The 17,352-nt window shown below is 41.3% G+C and overlaps 1 protein-coding gene across 2 annotated transcripts in view; it reads left to right on the top strand.

The window, feature by feature from the left end:
* FHOD3 (formin homology 2 domain containing 3) overlaps positions 1-17,352 on the top strand; it is a 398,084-nt gene that overhangs the window by 345,248 nt on the left and 35,484 nt on the right. For both annotated transcript variants that reach the window (XM_054381537.1, XM_054381535.1), the window contains 3 exons: positions 1,256-1,438; positions 6,769-6,888; positions 7,360-7,521. In XM_054381537.1, the coding sequence (XP_054237512.1) occupies positions 1,256-1,438; positions 6,769-6,888; positions 7,360-7,521 (465 nt within the window). The remainder of the gene's footprint in view (positions 1-1,255; positions 1,439-6,768; positions 6,889-7,359; positions 7,522-17,352) is intronic.

The following is a 17,352-nucleotide window of genomic DNA, read 5'->3' as shown; positions in this document are numbered from 1 at the left end:
TGCTTAACTCTTTGTCTGACTGACCAGGAAAGGAAAACATCACCTTGCTCTCCACACTTAGCTTCAGTGCTCCACAAGAAGCTAAATGAATTATCAGTACTGGCAGGGGCAGTTGTGCTACTTTGATGAACTGGTTATGACTAGTACTGAAACAAGGCTGTAGTGTACTTTGGATTGGCAGTTCTGAAAGCTCTTTGGCTGTATTTTTATTATTCTTTTATTATTCTCTCTTCCTCTCCTCATTATAGAAGGCTATCCTCAGATGAATAAACATAAATTGCATTGAAAATCTACAGCTTTGTTTTAATGAGTCAATGATCAACAAAGACTTCAACTTATCTGATGCCTTTATGTTTTACTTTATTTTTTTTATTTTAAAATACATTTATTATGTTAAAAACTAATTAAGAAGCAATATCTTAGAGAACAATACTTTGAGAAGGAGAGCTGCCACATGTAAACAAGCTTGTAAAACCTAAGAATTACAGAGAAAGTTTATATGTTTTGAAGCCATACTGACAGCAGAAACTGAAAATATTGAGATTCTTTTTCATCAAGCTATTATACTTTTCAGAAGAATAGATAAAAAGGCTGGATGTTATGCAATGTATAATTCTATTTAGAATTCAATGCGTGTTCCTTGAGAAGTTTTCCTCAGACTGAAATTTTTGGAAGTCACCTAATAAGCTGCAATAATTATTATGGTTCATAAAAGCCAAACCAGACTGAACAGAAAAAATAAGAAATTATGAGAACAGCAAGGACCAGGAGCCCTCAAATTATTTCTGTATACTGCAAGTATGCTGTAAGATTCATAGATACTGAGGCTAAAAGGAACCTTAATATCCAGTCATAGGCCACAAAACTGCACTCCTTCTACCCTCCTCTTCAGAAAGGAGGCCAGTTTTGACTTGAACACATAAAAGCTGAGCAGAGCAATCCTAGCCAGTCTCCCCATATCTCCTTCAGTGTTCCATCCCATGATTAACCATGTCTACAGTGTACAAGTTTTTCTTTTCAAAAATACGTATTTTAATACAGATGTGTCTTTTCAGCAAAGCAAACTGCAGAAGTCTGAGCCAGCAGGCCAAGTTTGCCTTTCATGTGCACTGACTCAGTTCTTGGTTAGTACAGTGCTGCCTTCATTTACCAGCCAGATACTCAAGGACTTCTGCAATTGCTGTGAAGTAACCCAATATCCAACCCTTGCACAATTCTCAGCCCCACTGCTGATATGTGCCTTTTTTCTCCACAGAAAATCCTGACCATGATCCCAACTGAGGAGGAGAAGCAAAAGATCCAGGAGGCACAGCTGGCGAACCCCGATGTGCCCCTGGGCAGCGCTGAGCAATTCCTCCTCACCCTCTCCTCCATCAGTGAACTCTCTGCCAGGCTCCAGCTCTGGGCTTTCAAGATGGACTATGAGATAATGGAAAAGGTGAGGGGAAAGCAAGGACTCAGGGATGGAGACTATTCCAAAGCTTTGCTTAATCTTACTCTGACCTTGTTATTATATGAGTGTATAGTCTGAGGAAACAGAAAAAGAGTTGCTGCTGTTTCAGTGGCCAACCAGGAAACAGCTAAAATGATCCTTCATAATTTTTTTCTCCTATAAAAGAAAATTAGAGACTATGTCTTCCTTCCTTTAATTAGTCAGTAATGATACTGAAACAAAGAAGGCAGCTCAATTCTTACCACATCTTCTCCAGATGGTGTTATTCAGGAAAGTTTTACTTGAGAGCAGGAAGACTTCAGATACATACAGAATTCAGCCTTACACCACAAAATGAGGCCATTGGTCTTACATCCATTTGAACTAAGAAAACGCCATCCATTAAAGTCTTTTCTGGTTGTAACTCTCTTTCAGAGTCATAGACAAGAGATAAGACATACTTTAGGGGTATTCAGTTCAGTCACAGATAGTTGTTGCCTCTTCCTTATGGATGGCATTTATTCAGGGAACGCTGTAATTGGTTTGTCCATCATGAATGAGGAATCACAGACAAAGATTTCAAAATTACAGTGCAGAATTTTGGTGCAGAGATGAACAAGAATGAAATTGTGTAGGCCATTTCAGCTACTTGCTGACTTTCAGGAATCTCAGCACAGAAACCATCTTCTGGCTGCACTTCTGGTGCATACCCCATGAATTGCTCTTCAAGCAGCTCTCTCCTGTATATATTACATTTGTATGTGTATTTGTAGGCATAAGTGCATATTAAAATCTTGGTATAGATTTGTGTGACATGGATTCTGAGAACTGGGATACACTTATGAAAATGCTTCATATTTCCCCAGCCATGGTTGTTTAACAAATTGTACAGTGGTGGATTGCTTTGGAGATGGTACTGCCAAGATTACTCAGGAAATGCAATCACACTAATATTCAGGATTTTTAGACAGCTTATATTTCTGAGTTGTGAAACACAAAATACTTGCATCTGGCCTGAATACATTTTGCCAGTTTATTTTTTTACTATGGTGCACTTATTTGTTCTGTTTTGAAGTTGCCACAAGGCTAAATTGCTACTTTCAAGTAAGCTGAGTTAGCTGTAGCTGTTAATCTATGTGTATGCCTAGAATTTCTAGCTTCCTTTCCATAAAAAAGTAATGCTTGAGCACTGCTAGAAGTTAAAGAAATTCTGATAGCTTTTCTGTTTCTTATCCTATGATGTTTATGCCACAAAATTAATGAATTGTCAGCTAAAGTCCACATAGAAGAGGTGCTAGCATAAAATATCTCAAACACATCTCAAATACCTAAATTACTCAAAGAAGAGAAGGCTCAGGGGAGACCTCATTGCTGTCTACAACTACCTGAAGGGAGGTTGTAGCCAGGAGGGGTTTAGTCTCTTCTCCCAGGCAACCAGCACCAGAACAAGAGGACACAGTCTCAAGCTGCGCCAGGGTAGGTTTAGGCTGGAGGTGAGGAGAAAGTTCTTCACAGAGAGAGTGGTTGGCCATTGGAATGTGCTGCCCAGGGAGGTGGTGGAGTCACCATCCCTGGAGGTGTTCAAGAGGGGATTGGACGTGGCACTTGGTGCCATGGTTTAGATAGTCATGAGGTGTAGGGTGACAGGTTGGACTCGATGATCCTTGAGGTCTCTTCCAACCTTCTTGATTCTTCTTCTTCTTGATTGTAAACGATGACTGGGGTGAAGATAGGCCAAATATTTTTATTCCTTTTGACAGGTAGATAGGCCTAAGTACAGTACTTACCATAAAATGGTAGAGGAAATACCAAAACTGTGATAAAATAAGAGAAGCATGTGATAAGAAGCCTGGCAGAGAAGCACAGATATGAGAGACAGCTTGGGTCCTAGCTGAGTGAGAAGAAACATACATGGTCAGATGTTAGAGGTACAAAAGCGAGTGAGCACTTGCGTCTTTCCAGTAACGAAAGATTAACGTCAGTGTTTAAGTTCCAAGTAACCAATTATTTAAACTGAGATAAGATCCCACAGGCATATTTAATTAAAAAATGAAGTAGTTTGTGTTAATGATTGTGATAGTAACAGGCCCCTGATCCACTAACGTTCTTCTGTTCTGTAAAGTATGTTTTTGTAGATCTGTTTGCAAATGGGCAAACCCTTCATGAAACAGGTGCAAAATCACTTAACCTCCACATTTGTTGTCATTTTTTTTGATCAACATTTGCTTGAGATTTTTTAAAATCTCTTTTAAAATCAGGAAAATTTGTAACAGTTTAGAATGTACTTACATTATTTGTAAAGTCACAGGTAGATTTTATCTCAGAACTTAATGAGCCCTGCTATTATTTCCATGAAGCTAGAAGATTTACATGATCCATGATACCAACAGTATGAAATACCTGAGCTGTTTATGTAAGGCTGAGGTTTTCATTCATGAGGCAGTTTTGCTGATCAGTCAAGAACAAAGATTTGCTAAGCAGATCTTACCACCCTCTCAGACAGTCTGAAAGAGAGCATGGAATGTTCAGTAGCAGGATTAAGTGAGATACCATTTGTGTTTCTATAAAAACTTTCCAGGCATAATGAAGGAGGAAGTCATCTTTCTTGGATTGAATTTAATTAACAAAAGCCACTCAGGGTACATTTGTAGGGAGCTGCCTCAAACTGAACTGGTTGAATGAATACTCATTCTTTGCTTTTTACAGAAAAATTTTAAAAAAGAAAATCTTTTCCAGAGGATCTGCTTCATTACATGCATGCTGTTTTGAAATGTTAATGTGTATCTAAGGGACTCTATGGCTAGTGAAGGTCATCAGTGGAACAATAATTTCTCTCAATTTCTTTTTTTTGTGTCATATTTTAAAGGCATAGACAAAAATTTCAAATGTATATCTTCCTTTTCAGACTTCAGATTGCTCTGAAAAATTACACCATGTTACTACTAGTGTTTTGTATTAAACTATTTATGATGCAGGTGCTGCCGAATTTCATTCTCTCAAAGGGAGACTAAAACTCTTAGAAAGACGAATAAAATCTTTAGTTGTCCTAAAGAAGATTTTTTTTTTAAGATCACTGAGGGCAAATATATCCTTATTGCTGACAATTTTAAAGGCTCCTAAATGAATATAAGCAAGTGTAGAAATGAGAAAATTAGAACCGGTAAAGAAAAGTTTCCTTTCTGAGCAGAAAAATTACTTCTGACTCTAATTTCCCTGGAGAGAATGTACTAGAAAAATAAGTGTTCAGAAAGACCTTACTTTTGAGTGATGCTTAAAATGTCTGAACATTTTTAGAAGTTTGTAAGAACATTTGAAGTTTTCACCATATGATCCTAATACTTTCTGTTGATCTAAAAGGTTATGACGCTTTATATAGTCCAGTCTTGATTAAATGCAAACATGGTGAATTGCATTTTGGTCATCTCAAAGTTCCCATCCCAACCAAGTTTTTATTCCTCCCAGAAAAGCATGCACATGAACTTGTATAAGTGCAATGAGAATAGCAGGTTGGTAACAGTGCATATGCCAGAGAAATTCTACATATATGTGCTATGTCCTCCCTATCCCAGGATCATTCAGTTCATTGCAGACATGTAGTTGAGTTCATTTGTGCATGGGTGTCAAACCTCAGGCATTGTCAGATGTCTCACATACAGCAATTATGGGCTAGTCATCAAATTGCATTCAAGCATAAATTTTAGGTGAACAATAAAAACATGGTAAGGATAGGAGGTCTATCTGCATTATGCATCTGCTCTCTTTAGGTAGAAGGTGAGTTTTATAGGAAATAAGAATGGGTATTTGCTGTGACTGTGCAGTATCCCTGTTCTTGCTGGGTGTTTTAATGCTACATTAAAATTAAAAAATAAAAATTAATAAATGCATACTGTATGCAAGAAAGTCTAAGCTTGGATAACTTGCATCTAAATAACTAAATGAAGGGCTACACTATTGCTCTCATTGGAAGCCTTTTATTGCTCCTTTTTTTTTCCTTTAGAATCTTTTCAATTGACCTTTTAGAGATTTTTTTATGTGTAACAGGTTGCAAATTGATACAAGTAAAATAATTCAAAAGCCTGTTTTTACAGCAAAGGTAGAGCAATTTGATTTAGCCTCATAATACAACAAAACAAACTAAATCAGTGATAAATTTAAAGCAATTCAGAGGTTTCTGTGCAGTAGTTCATTGATTTTAGTTTAACTTGATGAAATTTTGGATCATTTAGCACCTCTCCTCTGATGCATAAATTACTTTGCTCAATAGCCATCTCTTGATTTTTCTCAAATTTGCCATGCTCTTTTCAAGACACTAATTTTTCTGTAATGGCTAGAAATTTATATTTCTTTTGTCTGTGCTCTTATTTATGGTAAAATAGCACTACAGTTATTGAATGACCCGTTGTATTTCTCCAAGAAAGTGAAGTTCTCAACTATTTTGCCACTTGGTCTAAAATAATAGCTTAATTTCAACTTCTTGCCTCATAAAAAGTGCAATAATTTGGAAAAAGAAATGTGGATTCCTAGGATGGCATTTGGAGATAGGAAGATGTGAACTGTTACTGTGCATACAAAAAAAATAACCCTAAGCCTCACACCACAATGTGGAAATAAGCTCTGTTGACTCAATTACCCTTGCTCTCTTCCTTTGAACTTCCTGGTTTAGTTTACTTCTCGAGGTAATGGAACAGAATCCAGGTTTTCAGACTTTATCAGTTTACATACTTATGCTCAGATAACAGTGTGAATGGAAGATGCATTAAGTGAAAAGATTAGAATGAGAACATTTGTAAAGCTTGATGTTTACAGTGATTGTTTTTTTCAGTTCTAAAGTCACACAAGCACAAAGCCATATCTAAAACTCAGAGGTGGTCATCATTTGAAGAAAGTTTTTGGGTCAGGCTAGAAATGTCAAGGCAGCCAGAGTTGTTAACACTTTTTTTGGTTTTCAAAATGAAAAATAGTTATAAGAAGGTTTTTTATCAGCTGGGGCAGGGGGATGTTCATGCATCTACCTCCAATGCAGCAGCCACTTCTCTGATTCTCTCTATCCATTTTGGAATCACAGAATAATGCCCAGGACAAGTAAGGCAACTGCATACTTAAATAAGCACCATTAGGGAAGTACTTTATGTTGTGGTTTTGTTTTGTTTTTTTTTTTTTTTTCTGTCTTTGCATGTAATTTATTAGCTGGAACATGGAAGAAAGCCTGTTTGCACTCTGCAAGACACCAGTTCAGGAACTTGTTTGCAGTAACTAATCTAAACCAAAGAATTGAAAATGCAAAGCAGCTATAGCCAACCTCAGCCTTTGCTTTCTTCTTTCTGTTCTTGTGGCAGGAAGTTGCAGAACCACTTCTAGACCTGAAGGAAGGAATGGACCAGCTGGAGCACAATAAAACTTTGGGATTTATCCTTTCGACTCTGCTAGCCATTGGGAATTTTCTGAATGGAACCAACGTAAGCCCTATGTTCCAGCACTTAGCACTTCCCCTGCAGCTTTGTCCTTCAAAAAAACCAGAAGTCAAAAAGATTATGACCATTGCAATCCAGTACTTACTTTGTACCAGGAAAGTAATTATAAAACAGAGCATACTTTTTCGTTTCATTTTGTGTCAAGTTGGTTATTGTCTCTTTCACATCATAACGTGAAGGAAACGTGGAACTAGTCACTCCTCCAGTGTAACTCCCCTGAGTTTAGTGTTGATGCTCCCCATTCATCTTGTGAGAACTGTCATGAGTGGTTTCACTGCAGAGGGACTGATTTTATATCTACTCTTCAGCAAGCTAAAAATAAATAAAAGCACTAAGTTTCTTCTCCTGTATGAGTCATCTTTTTTTCCCTCTGCCCCTACTTGGTAATAACTTTTGTCTACTAATCTGCATGGGAAGAAGTAAATTTTAATTTCTTCCCTTGCCCCTCTCTTACAGGCCAAAGCTTTTGAACTGAGCTACCTCGAGAAGGTTCCAGAAGTCAAGGACACAGTGCACAAGCAGTCCCTCCTGCACCACGTCTGCACTATGGTGGTGGAAAAGTTCCCAGACAGCACCGATCTTTATTCGGAGATCGGGGCCATCACCAGGTCAGCCAAGGTATGTCTAGTGGGTAAACACCATGGATGTTTCCTAAAGCCTTCTTTAAAGCAAGGTCTTGTGTTTGGCTGGGTGTGGATTTATTGTGTCATTCCTATTGCATTTCGAAGGTGCCAGTGCACGCTTCCCTGTGCTTGGGCTCTGCCTCACAAGTGATTTCCTTATCAAGGCAACTATGGGCAGCCATGCTATTACAGCCAATCGAATCTTATATACATTACTACTATATAGAACTATTAGGAACTATTTTCAGGTTACAACTTGATTTTACCCTTATTTTCAAATATATTTACGGTGTGTTTTGTGGAATCTTTTTAATCACACAGCCACAGAAATATTCAGGTTGGAAAAGACGCTCAGGATCACTAAGTCCAACCAAGAACCCTACTCTACAAGGTTTACCCCTAAACCATATCCCCAAGCACCACATCCAAACCACCTTCAAACACATCCAGGCTTGGTGACTCAACCACCTCCCAAGGCAGCACATTCCAGTGTCTGACCACTTTCGATGGGAAAAAAAATTCCTACTGTCCAGTCTAAACCTACTCAAGTCGTAGCTTGAGGCCATTCCCTCTTGTTCTATCACTAATTACCTGGGAGAAGAGACCAGCACCAACCTCTCTACAATGTCCTTTCAGGTAATTATAGAAAGCCATGAGGTCTCCTCTCAGCCTCCTTTTTTTCAAACAAAGTATCCCTATCTCCTTCAGTCTCTCTTCATCAGATTTATTCTCCAGACCCTTCACAGCTTCCTTGCCCTCCTCTGCACTGGCTCCAGCACCTCCACATCTCTCTTGTATTGAGGTGCCCAAAACTGGACACAACACTCAAAGTGTAGCCTCCCCAGAGCTGAGTACCAGGGGACAATCCCCTCCCTGCTTCTGCTGGACAAAGCGTTTCTGGTTCCAGCCAGGATGCCTTTGGCTTTCTTGGCCACCTGAGCACACTGCTGGCTCCTATTCAGCTGCTTGTCTGTTAGCACCCCCAGGTCTCTTTCTTTCAGTTTTCCAGCCACACTGCCCCAGGCCTGGAGCATTGCTTGGAGTTGTTGTGACCCAAGTGCAGGACCTGGCACTTGGCTTTGTTGAAGCTCCTCCTGGTAACCTTGGCCATGGATCCAATCTATCCAAGACCCTCTGCAGAGCCTCCCTACCCTGGTGCAGATCAACACTGCCACTTAACCTGGTGTCATCTGTGAACTTACTGCTGACACACTCTGTGTCTTCATCAAGGTCATCAATAAAGATGTGAAACAGAAGTGGTCCCAACACTGAGCCCTGAGGAGCACCACTTGTGACTGGCTGCCAGCTGGATTTAACTCCATTGACCACCACTCTCTGGGCCCTTTCACCCAGCCAGGGCTTTACCCAGCAGAGCATTGCTCAGCCAAGCCATCAGCAGCCAGTTTGTCCATGAGAATTCTGTGGGGAACAGTGTCAGAGGCTTTTGGAAAGTCTGGGTAGACAATATCCACAGCCTTTCCCTCATCCAAGTCCGTCATCCTGGCATAGGAGGAGATCAGGTTGGTCAGGCAGGACCTGCCCTTCAGAACCTCATGCTGGCTGGGCCTGAACCCCAGGTTGTTCTTTATATGCTGTGTGATGGTGCTTGAGATGCCCTGCTCCATGCCCTGCCCTGGGACCTGGGTGACACTGAGAGTTCTGTAGTTTCCTGGATCCTCCTTTCTTCCTTTCCTGTAGATGGGAGTTACATTTGCTACCCTCCAATCCATTGGGACCTCCCCAGTCAGCCAGGACTTCAGGGAAATAATGGAAAGTGCCTTGGCCAGCACCTCTGCCAACTCCCTCAGCACCCTTGGGTGTAGCCCATCTGGCCCCACAGACTTGTGTGTGTCTGAGTGGTGTAGCAGTCACTGACCACTGCCTCATCTGCTGTGATGACCTCATTCTGATTCCTCTCCCTGACTCCTAGTGCATGAGGCTGAGTGTCCAGGGAACTGCTGGATGCACTGCTGAAGGCCTAGAGAAACAAGGCATTGATGGCAGACGCCTGATTATATTTTAAGGGCAATTGAAGGAATTAATCTTTTTGGCAATAAAATTGTTTCTAGAATGAAAGTGTCCTTGAAATATTTTAGCTCCTTTTTTGTACTCCTCTTGACAATAGTTTTGATGAATAGGAGTCAGATAAGATAAAAGGAAGTAAAGGAAACTTGTGGTAGCACTTCTTTGTATAAACTGCTAGTCCCTTGGCTAAGGCATAGGTCGGGTCAATGGCTCTGTGTGGTGTGCTGAGTATTTTTTACTGCATCTAGCAAGCATGATAGAAGCACTGTAACCTCACCCTTGGAAGTCTCAGTGAGATTCCCTGGATGAGCCTTAAAAACAGAACAGTGCTTCGTTAATACAGTAAACATGAGGGAATAGCATCAGGAGGTAATAAACATGAAAATTCTAGTTTGGAGTCATGTCTCACATGAAAATGGAAATAACTACAGCAGGTAATACTGCCTAATGTCTTGATTCAGGCACTGGCCAATACCAGCCTCTTGAGAGAAGAGCACAAGAAAGGAGGAGGAAGATCTCTCCTAGAAAATGTTTGTTGCATGAGCCATAATACTCATATGCATCAAATGGAGAAATGATTTCTTTTCCAAAAGCCACTTTGTTTGGCTATTTGAGGAGGAAGAGAGGAACTCTGTATAGGACAATTTTTTTTAAACTGCAAAAATTAAATCTTATTTTGGCTCCTGTCACAGTTCTTGTGACAATGAATTCATAATCTAATTTTGTCTGCTGTTGAATTTATCCATTTCAGGGTTTGCTGTCCATATATATTGAACAGTTCAAACTTATTTTATCTATTTCATACAATAACTTAGGTTGCAAAGGACCTCCTAAGGCCACCTGGTTCTTCTTGTGCTATCTTTTGTTACATGTCCTGAGGTTTCATTTGCATTTTTTGACTGTTGCTGTGCTTTCAACATCTTTGGGCAGTTCCCAAGGACATCCAGCCAGTCTCCTGAGCTGACTGGGCGATTCAGAACCAATACTGTCTGCGGTGTGCGCTTTGTTGCAATCTACACTAATGACCAGGATCTGCTGAAGCAAAAATCAGGACTAATCTGAGTAATTCTGTGCCATGTTTTAGATTTTACCCTCTCAATATGCTTCCTTGTTTCCAGATAATTCTGTAATACTAAGTAAAAATACCTGCTGCTAACCCTGGCACCAAATGAAAGTCAATATATATTCCCCCCACACACCCCTTTTTTTTTTTTGCTCTCCTAACCTCATACTTCATAGGTATCTTGTAAAGAAGTGAAAGTCAGATTTTCTTTACTTTCTCTTAGCTGTCTACTATTTTATAAATATATATAGAATGTAGTGATTATTTCAATGCATTTAACTTCCTGTTATTCATCCTTTCATTTAGGTTACTAGGTATGAAGCCTGGAGCTCTACAGTCTCCTGAATCAACCTTGCAGGTTTTGTAAAATTAGGTGAAACTTTTGCTATCTTCTGATTCTTTAAGTTACTGAATGTAGCAAAAGCATAGTCATTTTAGACAGTGGCTCAATTATTTGCTGCCACAATCTTGTCTTCTGCTTATTTACTGCTTTGTAAGGTGGTGTCCTCCTCCAACATATTTGTTTCTGCTAGCAAGTATTCAAACCTTGCTGTTAGTTCACCTCTATTAAAAACTGAAATACTGAAAAATAAAAGCAGGCACCAGAATAGGTTTCTAAACCCCAACATCCTCTCTGGTAAAATTAGATTAAGCAATTATACTTCCCTTCCCTGAGTTTTGTCTTCCTCAGTTTCTTTCACCCTGAGTGATCCAGGACCTCAGATGTATTTTTAGGTTTTTGGATACTATAAAGGAATTTGTGGCTTTTGTTTTGTATCCTTAAATATTTGCTCTTCAGATTCAATCTCTGTTCTCCTAATTTTCCTCTTGTACAGCCTATGTTTAGGTTCCTTTCTATTTCCTTCATTGAGGTTAGTTTCTTATGTTTAAAAGGGTTTTTTTTTCCTTTGAGTGCTTCTTCATCACTTAACATTTAGGTGTATTGGTTTCTCATTTCTTGCTGCTTTTTTTTTTCCTTAAGAATTTATTTCACTTATTTTTTTTTAGATTGGGATCAAGTAGATCACTAGAATGAAAACTGCCATAAAACAGCCCTTGTTTTCCAAACTCCACATCACCATGTGTGGTGAACTCTGAAGTTCATTTTTTATTTTTGTCTTTATGTCTTAGAAAGTGGAGGAAAGCTTAACTTAATGCTGTGTCTTATTTTTTAAAAAAAAGTACATCTAAGAGCACACAAAATTGAGCACAGTCTTTCAGTCTGTGGTTTGCTGATTTAGTGGCCCCGGCCAAAGCAGACAAAATTCTGTAAAGGCCAGACAAAATCACATTAAGAGAAATTATAGCCTTAGCCTTCCCCGTGACGCCCAAGGTCTCCCTCTTTGGAATATTCCTTCATGTGTTATATCATTGATGGATTACTGTAACAAGCTCTATTCCCACTTGATCTTAGCTGCTACAGATCAAACAGTTAGCACATGGAAGCCACCCAAGCTGCCCTCGATAAGGGAATATTCACAGACAAGGCAAAATCTTGGTTTAGGACAGCTGACAGGACATGAGACCTAATATTTTGCTGTGGATTAGACTGTATTTTGAGCTCTGTTTTGTCTACAAGCATCTTTCAGAAACCACAAAGGCTGAACAATTTCCATCCTGTAGATAGACAAAGATGGCCCTTCCCCTGTAATGCACATCATATGAGAATTTCCTGAGCCTCAGTTCATTAAAACAAATAGGAAAAGCTGACTGCTTCACCAGGAAGGAGTTAGAAAGATCAGAAACAAGATGGTACAGTTCCTGAAAAAGTTTGGCTTTTTGTTGAAGGACTGAAGTCGGAAATGGCAAAAAAGGCAGACACAAGTGAAAAAATTACCAAAAAATATAATTTGGATTGTAACATGAGAGGCTTCCTGTTTCTGGCTGCTGCTTCCAGTTTATGGGTTTGGGGAGTTGGTCTTTCCCACTGGTCTGGCTGCAGGCTTTGGGGTGTGGTGTGGTCATTTTACCGCTGGCTTCTGCTGCTGCTTCTGCTTTTGCTGACATTTTCTGTGAGATAGGCTAAGATAATTGTACATTGAATTATCTCATTAAACACTCCTAATCTCAACCCAGGGCTTTTTGTGTTACTTTCTCTCTTGTCTGTGTGTGGGGGGTTGCTTGTGAGAGCAGGTGTAGTGGGTTGAAATTCCCTCCCAGATAATTTGGAGAAACTGCCCCCCAAAATAAAATTACCAGGCTAGCTCAGTAGGTCTTAGAAGCAAATGAAGTTGTATTTACAAGCAAACTGCAATCTAGAAATACATAGAAATGCATAGAATATGTACAAAATATACAATAGATGTACAATATAGATATATTTAAAATTTATAAACAACACAGAAACTCCTCAGAACCCCCCTGGACAGATCCAGGGGACCCATTCACGCCCTCCCTCCCTCCTCTCTGTTACCTCACACAGTAGTCAAAACAAAGATCCCCTGGCAAGGCCATGGGAGAGAGAGAGGAAAGTTGCAAGCAGAAGTGACGGAAGAAGGAAAGGGAGCAAGAACTGTTTATGCTTCTGCTCTATATCCCATTAGCAGTCCAATGAATATTGTCCTTTTGCATCCAATGGTAATTTATTTTCAGTCTTTGCGTTCAGGGACTAGGCTAAAGTTCCCCCTTCAAACTGTAACAGTGGGCTGTGCTAAACCAGTGTGCTCAATTTTGGTGCCCCAATGTGCAGTGAAAGGATTGAGATAAAGAGAAGCAAGATAAAAATAGGATTCAATTAAAGCTTGTTAAAAGAGTTTTGTGTACCTTTTTTTTTTTTCCTTTTTTTTTGCATGGTATCTTCACTATGTCAATGTATTTGCTTTCCTGGGGCAGCTGGAGTCAATGTGCTGGGGCCCAGCCCTGGTTACCTTACAGTGACGTAAAACCTTACATACACGCACTCAATGTGCTCTCCCTGGCGGTGCTTACCACCTCGGCTGAAGCTGTGGTGTTGCTGTGCTGGTTGCTGGCATGTTATGATACCGTTACTCCACTAGCCGCTTGGTGTAGAGCTGATCTCACCCAGTTGATGGGACAGATCTTGTCCAGAGTGATGCAATACCTCCTGGAGATCTGCCCTGAGACTGGATAATTATGAATGGCAGGGTGTGGGAGAGAGCATGGACAAGTGGAATTTCACCCCTGAACAAGTTCCAAATCCTGACATACTGGTAAAATATTTGCAAAAAGTCTATTGTCAGCCTGGTAGTTCCTGAGAGACAGAAATCACCATGTTTGGGCCTGGCCCATGCCTGGTCAGGCTCTTCTCACTGTTCAGCACAGTCACAGGCAGGAGAAGGTCTCTGAACCTGCAGGAAGTCCGGCAGGCACTGTGGCTACTCAGATCCCAACAGAAGGAATGGCAGCCGCAGCACTGAACCAGCCTGTGCCAGTACCAGTCCCCACTGTCAGAAAAGGAAGCATACAAGGAAAGCAGTTCATCTCACAAAGGAAAAGGATTCACCAGGGTCATCATGGGAACAAGAGGAAGAGCCAGAAGTAGTCAGTCTTTACCCTGTACTTGAAAGACAGTCAAGGACAAAAAGTGGCTAGCAGGCTCCAGCAGTACATGGGAACTCTCTCTTCCTCTGTACAGGTCTGTGTTTCAGCTGCAAAGGAGCTGTCCCAGGAGGTCCATCAACTCAAAAAGAACATGTCCTATTCCTCACCTGTATGGTCCTAGGTTTCGGCTATGAGGGGCAGGCACTTTCCTATCCAAACAAAGAATCTGGGAGGTCCACACCACAGCATGCCCTGTGGTTTTACTTATGTGCCCTCGGGGAAGACGTGAGTAAGTGAGATGGAAAACCCACTTCAGTCCTGCAAGTCTGTGAGTTACAGGAAAATTCTCCCCAGAAGAATGCTGCCCCAGTTTCCAGTCGTAAGTTGGCCAAAAAGAGCAGAAGAGCTGATAGTGCTTCTGATATTCCTGAAGGGGCTCCCAAAGCATCCTCACAACATGCAATTGATTCCAGTCAGAACTAGAGGGGCCCTGCCTCCAACCAGGTGGAGGAGAGGGACAAATGGATTTATTGGACTGTACAGATCCGATGATTTGGCAAGTGGAACCCACAAGAGTATAAAGCTCTAGTAGGTACAGGCACACAGTGTAATCTGATGCCATCAAACTACAAGGACTGGAACCCTGGTGTGACAGGGGGATCCCAGCATCTGGGAAATGTTGGAAGCAGATCACTGGAATGCAAGCCACAGTTTCCTTTCACTTGGAGGGGTGGAAGGACTCACTGGAATCGACTAGCCCTGGGGTGGAAACACTGCCCCACCATTTGGACTGATCATGGATTGATCCAGACTGTACTAGAATGTGGTGGAACTCCAGAACATCTGCAATAAGAAGCCTATTGTGTACTGCAAGGTGATCTCATTTTGAGTGTGAATGGACAGTGAATGATGTATGATTTATGATGCATGATGTTAACTGCTACTGAGCATGACATAGATAGTATTGGGTTTGGAGCCCTCAATACAGGAATGACATGGACCTGATGGAGTGGGTCTAGAGGAGGGCCACGAAAGTGATCAGGGGATTGGAGCAGCTCTGCTACAAGGATGGGCTGAGGGAGCTGGGGGTGTTCAGCCTGGAGAAGAGAAAGCTTCGGGGAGACCTAATAATGACCTTCAAGTACCTGAAGGGGGCTACAGGAAGGATGGAGAGAGGCTGTTTACAAAGGCCTGCAGTGATAGGACAAGGGTTAATGGCTTCAAACTAGAGAAGAGTAGATTTAGATTGGATGTTAGGAACAAGTTCTTTACTATGAGGGTGGTGGACCACTGGAACAGGTTGCCCAGGGAGGTAGTTGAAGCCCCATCCTTGGAGATACTCTAGGTGAGGCTGGGCAGGGTTCTGGGCAACCTGATCTAGTTGAGGATGTCCCTGCTGACTGCTGGGGTGGGGGTTGGACTGGATGAGCTTTGGAGGTCCCTTCCAACCCAAAGCATTCTATGATTCTATGGTATAGAATAGTATAGGTGTGGATAATGTTTAGGCAGTTGAATTTGATGATGGGTATTCAATACCATGATGACATCATGCCAGCTTTAAAATGAAATTGCTGGCTGGAGCAAAGTATCGTGGGGCTTGTAGTTCAGATTGTAACATGAGAGGATTCCAGTTTCTGGTTTTAGGGTCTTGGTCTTTTCCACTGGGTGGACTGCAGGCTTGGTGTTGGGGGATTGTTTTATTGCTGCCTTCTGCTGCTGCTTTTGTTTTTGCTGTGCTTTTCTGTGAAATAGGCTAAGGTAATTGTACATCATATCATCTCAATAAACACTCCTTATCCCAGTCCAAGGAGGGGGTTTGTGTTACTTTCCCTCCCCTTTGTGTTACTTTCCCTCCATTTTGTTGGGGGGGGGGGAGAGCTTGCTTGTGAGAGCAGGCTGCCTTAAACCAGGATAGATGTTAACAACACAGGGGAGGGGACAAGGGCTGCTGGTAGCAAAGAACTCAGGATGAAACAAAGATGTAAACAGGGTTCGAGAAGGAAGGCTGCAGTTGCCCTCCATGGGACTTACCAGGAAGGTGTGCAGAGAAAGGAGGTGGCTGAAACAGAAGTGCCATTCCAGCATGGAGTAGCTTCTGCTTGGTACACTGCCAAGTAGAGAAGGGAGAAAAGAAATGAAAGTATGGAAGATCATGCTGCCTCCTGCACCTCTTCAGTGGCATTTCTCATCTCACTTGACAGAAAGTGTTTGTATGCAATTACTATTCAAGTGTACTACCCCTAAGTTATTTCAGACAAAAACCAATGGCAGAAGGCAAATTATTTTCCATAGAAAGAAGTTGGAGGATGCAAAGTTTCTTATGTTTGTATCATTCCTTGTGGTGCCAGTCACAAGAACTGCTGCAGCTGCCTCAGTTCTCGACACAGGCTAGTAGGAGCAAAGGAGAAGACAAAGCAGGATAAGGCAGATCCTGCTGATTGCAGACCAAGCTGGGGCAGTGTCATGGTGAAAAAGACTTAGAGGCTTTGTCTGAAAGTGATCAAATGAATCCTTGAGAGCACTGTGGTGTGTCAGTCACATGGCAGGTGAAACAACTGCAAGTAGTGTTGTAGGTGCCATAACACCATCTGAAGGGACCTACACTTACTGGTATTGCTCCTTTTCATCCCAGGTTGTGGGAACTGTCATACAGAGTCTGAAAAAGATCTCATGTTAGTGTAGGTTTTGTTCATTGTTTAAGAACTGGAGAAGTGTACATAGTTGGGTAGAGTCATCTGACTATATATTAGTGAGCATTCCCGTCCTTTAATTTTTAATCAGTGCATCGATTCAGGTGTTCTCATTTACCAAATTAATTTGTCAGGATGCCACCTCTTACCCTAGAATTAGAAATGTCAGGGCAGAACCTCATTTACATTTTGCTTGCTTTCGAGAGCTGGTATCTAATTGGCTTAAAGCGTGTGGCCAACAGTGTACGAGTGAGGCTAACATTAGGTTTGGATCGTTTTTGTGGCATTCAGTGAAGTAAGCCAGTGTGGAAACAGTGGAGGAGACAAGAGTTTTGAACATCTGCCACAGAAGACTGCTGAGCCCAGATGACAGTGTGTGTGCAAGGAGCGATTCTCAGAATTTCCTTTGGCGCTGAACCAGCTCAGGAAAATAGGAAGATTTTGTGTTTCATGCCAGAACGTATCCCTGTAATAATGGAAGAATGAACCATCTGAGCCTAAACTATGAGCAGCTCAGATTAGGCTGTGGTCTGCTGAGAAACTATTT

Source organism: Indicator indicator, chromosome 6, assembly GCF_027791375.1.
Source record: "Indicator indicator isolate 239-I01 chromosome 6, UM_Iind_1.1, whole genome shotgun sequence".
Taxonomy (NCBI): Eukaryota; Metazoa; Chordata; class Aves; order Piciformes; family Indicatoridae; genus Indicator; species Indicator indicator.
Note: the sequence above shows the minus strand (reverse complement) of the source record. Positions and strands in the feature narration are given on the sequence as shown.